Source organism: Neopelma chrysocephalum, unplaced genomic scaffold, assembly GCF_003984885.1.
Source record: "Neopelma chrysocephalum unplaced genomic scaffold, ASM398488v2 Primary Assembly neopelma1_96119, whole genome shotgun sequence".
Classification (NCBI taxonomy): Eukaryota; Metazoa; Chordata; class Aves; order Passeriformes; family Pipridae; genus Neopelma; species Neopelma chrysocephalum.
The window spans coordinates 1-3,140 of NW_020924769.1; the positions used below are offsets into that span (position 1 = coordinate 1).

Here is a 3,140-nt window from a genome sequence, read left to right on the forward strand (position 1 = left end):
GGGGGGGAGCAGCTGGAGGAAGGATCAGGAAGATCCTTGGAGAGACAATTCCCGCTCTCCGCCCACCTCTGCCTTCCAGTCTCCAAGAAAAAGCAGCGCCAATGGATCGGCCCCACAGGCCTCAACCAGACGGGTGAGGGGGCAGGGATTGGGATCTGGGGTTCCTGGGGGTGGGATTGGTGTTCCTGGGGGGGGGAATTTGTGCACCTGGGAGTGGATTTGGGCTCCTGGGGGTGGATTTGGGGCTCCTGGGCATGGATTTGGGATTCCTGGGGGTGGGATTGCGGCTCCTGGGGGTGGGATTGGGGCCCATGGGGTGGGATTTGGGCTCCTGGGGATAGGACTGGGATTCCTGGAAGTGAATTTGTGGCTCCTGTGAGTGGGACTGGGGGTTTCTTTGGGTGGATTTGGGAATCCTGGGAGTTGATTTAGGGCCCCAGGAGGTGGATTTGGGTTCCCGAGGGTGGGATTTGAGTTCCTGGGGGTGGATTGGGATTCCTAGGAGTGGGACTGGGACTCCTGGGGGTGGATTTGGGATTCCTGGTGTTGGATACAACTCACCTGATTTCCCTCAGCCCCATCCCGGGGGTGGGTCCATTCCCTCCAAACTGCCCTTCCAGCCCGCAAATCCCAATCCCACTCCCAATCCCAATCCCACCTTGTGTTCCAGTCTCCTTCCACCGCTCCAGCTCTGCTGCTCCGAGGTCTCGGGGACAGGGAGGGGACAATGACTACACCGTGACCCCGCCCAAGAGCTCCCAGCTCTCCGCTTATCCAGGTAAACGCTGAAAGCGGCTCCTCTTCCACGGATAAACCCTCCAGGCACCCCCTGAGCCGCATCCCATCCCCTCCACAGCCCTGGAAGGAGCGCTCCGACATTCCAACCCCCCGGAGAACTCCTCGGACAGCGACTATGACCTGCGCTCTGCCCGCAGGGTGTGATTCCCAAAGGATTCCCAAAGGAACCGTTCCCGTCTCCCGGCTCAGCTGTAGGGGGATCCCAGCGTTCCAGGGAGAAAAAGAGGAGTTCTGGGGGTTCTTAAGGTATTTATACGGATTTAGGAGGCCTTTTGGAGAGGGATCATCAGGTTTTCCATGGCTCCAAACCCATGGATAAAGGAAAGGGATTCAAGTCCAGGGAGGGTGGGAATACTGGGAAGGAATCCAAGATATTTAATATCCAACAACTGTAATAAAACTGGGATTTTTGTACTAATTACACCTTGTCCTCTTCCTTCCCATATCCCAGAGCAATTCCTCAGAGCACCAGACTCCCGGTCAGGAGGGAAAAGCAGGACAGGAAAACAGGGAAAGGCAATTTTCCCTGTTTTTCTACCCCAAAGAGCCCCAAGCAAACGTGTCCCTGAGGAAAGATAAGCGCAGGAAAAGCAGGAAAAATGTGTTGGGAGATGGTGCTGGGAGAGGAGGAAAGGTTGGAATCCAAAGGGAGCCGGTGTCGGGATGCCAGGAAGGGATAAAGGGATCAACCCACAAGCGGATGCTCCGTCATTCCCGAACAAAATACTGGCTGTGACTCCAGCATGGAATTAATTAATGCAGTTTTATTTCTGTAATTAACCCCAGGGATGGAATTGCTTCCATGAAATCCCACAAAGCCCCATCCTAGTCCATTAGTAACCACTCCTTATAAATAACTTCCAGGGATACGGGCGGGACTCGTAGGATAAAGTGCTGAGCAAAGCAAATCCCATTCCCGGTATTTGTCGTTCCCTCTGTCTCCAAGTGTTTCCTGAGAAGGGGGATGTGAGGAGCCCGGAAAACCACGCGGGAGGTCGGGAATACCAGAGGTTGGGTGGGAATCACCGACTCCCAGACAATCCTGGAATGGCTGGGTGGGAAGGGATTTTAAGGGTCATCCCGTTCCAACCACGTTCCACTAATCCAGGTGGATCTAAGCCCCGTCCAACTTGTCCTTGGACACTTCCAGGGACGGAGCAGCCACAGCTTCCCTGGGAAATCCATTCCAGTGCTTCACCAACCTTGCAGGGAGGAACTTCTTCCCAATATCCCATTAAACACATCCTCTGGCAGCGGGAAGCCATTCCCCTTTATCCCATCATTCCAGCCCATTATATCCAAGTCCTTTTCCAGTTCTTTTGGAGCCCACTTAGGCTCTGGAAGGTGCTCCAAGGTCTCCCTGGAGCCTTCTCCTCTCCGGAATTCCAGCCCTGAGGGGCAGCCCCTTCTTGCTATATCCAGCTGGGAATCACCTGGCTCTGACTCCTGGAGCTGTGACTCTCATCCCACGGAATTCCTGGGATTCCACCTGTTCCTCAATCCCCAGAAAAAGAAGGAAGCAGCAGAGGATGCTCCCGGAAAGTCCTGGATTAGTATCCAGGCCAAGCCGGACGGGAAGGGTTGGGAGGGGGGGGGGGTACCAAAGGGGGGGGGGAGCCCCAGGATAGGGAGGCTGTGCCGGGATCGGGAAATTCGGGAGAGGGGGCTGGGTGGGATAGGGCGGCCTTCCCGCTCCAGGAGGGATGTAGGGAGAGTATCCCGGCCTGGGAGGAGGAGACGGACTGGGACCGGGATACGGCGCCGGCTGCGGAGGGGCCCGGGATGGAGACCAGGAATAGCCTCCGGAGGCGGCTCTGGGAGCCTGAGCTGACGGATATCCGGGAGCTGGGTAAGGAAAGGGTTGGGAGCCGGGCTGGGAAGAAGCCGGAGCTGCTGGGAAAGGCGCGGGAGGCAGCGCTCCGTGGGCCGGGGGGCCGGGAGGGAGCACGGGAGCTGGGCTGTAGGGAAGGGGGAAGGGTGGAGATCCCGCTGGGAAGGGCTGTGGAGGATCCCCGGAGCCAGGAATGTGAGGAGCAGGAGGGAGAGGAGGAGGAGGAGGAGGAGGCTGCGAGTCCCGGCCAGATTCCTGGGATCCCTCCGACTTCCTCACGATCTCCTGCAGCTTTTCCACGCGGACCCGGCGCAGGTGGGACAATTTCCTCATGGTGGCAAACTGCTCCAGGAACGTTTCCAAGGGCACTTCGCCCTCCAGGAATTTCTCCGCCATTTTCTGGAAGAGAGGAACAGCCTCAGCTTCATCCCGGGATCCCTCGGCTCCTCTTCCCTCATCCCGCTTCGGGATTTAGGTCTTTCCCAGACTCCACACAAATGAGGATCGATCC

At 57.4% G+C, this 3,140-nt stretch overlaps 1 protein-coding gene and 1 long non-coding RNA gene across 2 annotated transcripts; one reads left to right on the plus strand and one right to left on the minus strand.

The window, feature by feature from the left end:
* The first annotated feature begins 24 nt into the window (after positions 1-24).
* Positions 25-1,184, plus strand: LOC113981118. The gene is made up of 3 exons (XR_003538320.1): positions 25-133; positions 671-778; positions 857-1,184. It is a non-coding gene; the product is annotated as an uncharacterized LOC113981118 (long non-coding RNA).
* A 358-nt stretch (positions 1,185-1,542) lies between these two features.
* Positions 1,543-3,112, minus strand: LOC113981117 (vacuolar protein sorting-associated protein 37C-like). The gene is given in 2 exon segments (XM_027708352.1): positions 1,543-2,393; positions 2,396-3,112. Coding segments are annotated over 2 exon segments (675 nt in total). The 5' UTR covers positions 3,026-3,112; the 3' UTR covers positions 1,543-2,348.
* Positions 3,113-3,140: the final 28 nt, after the last annotated feature.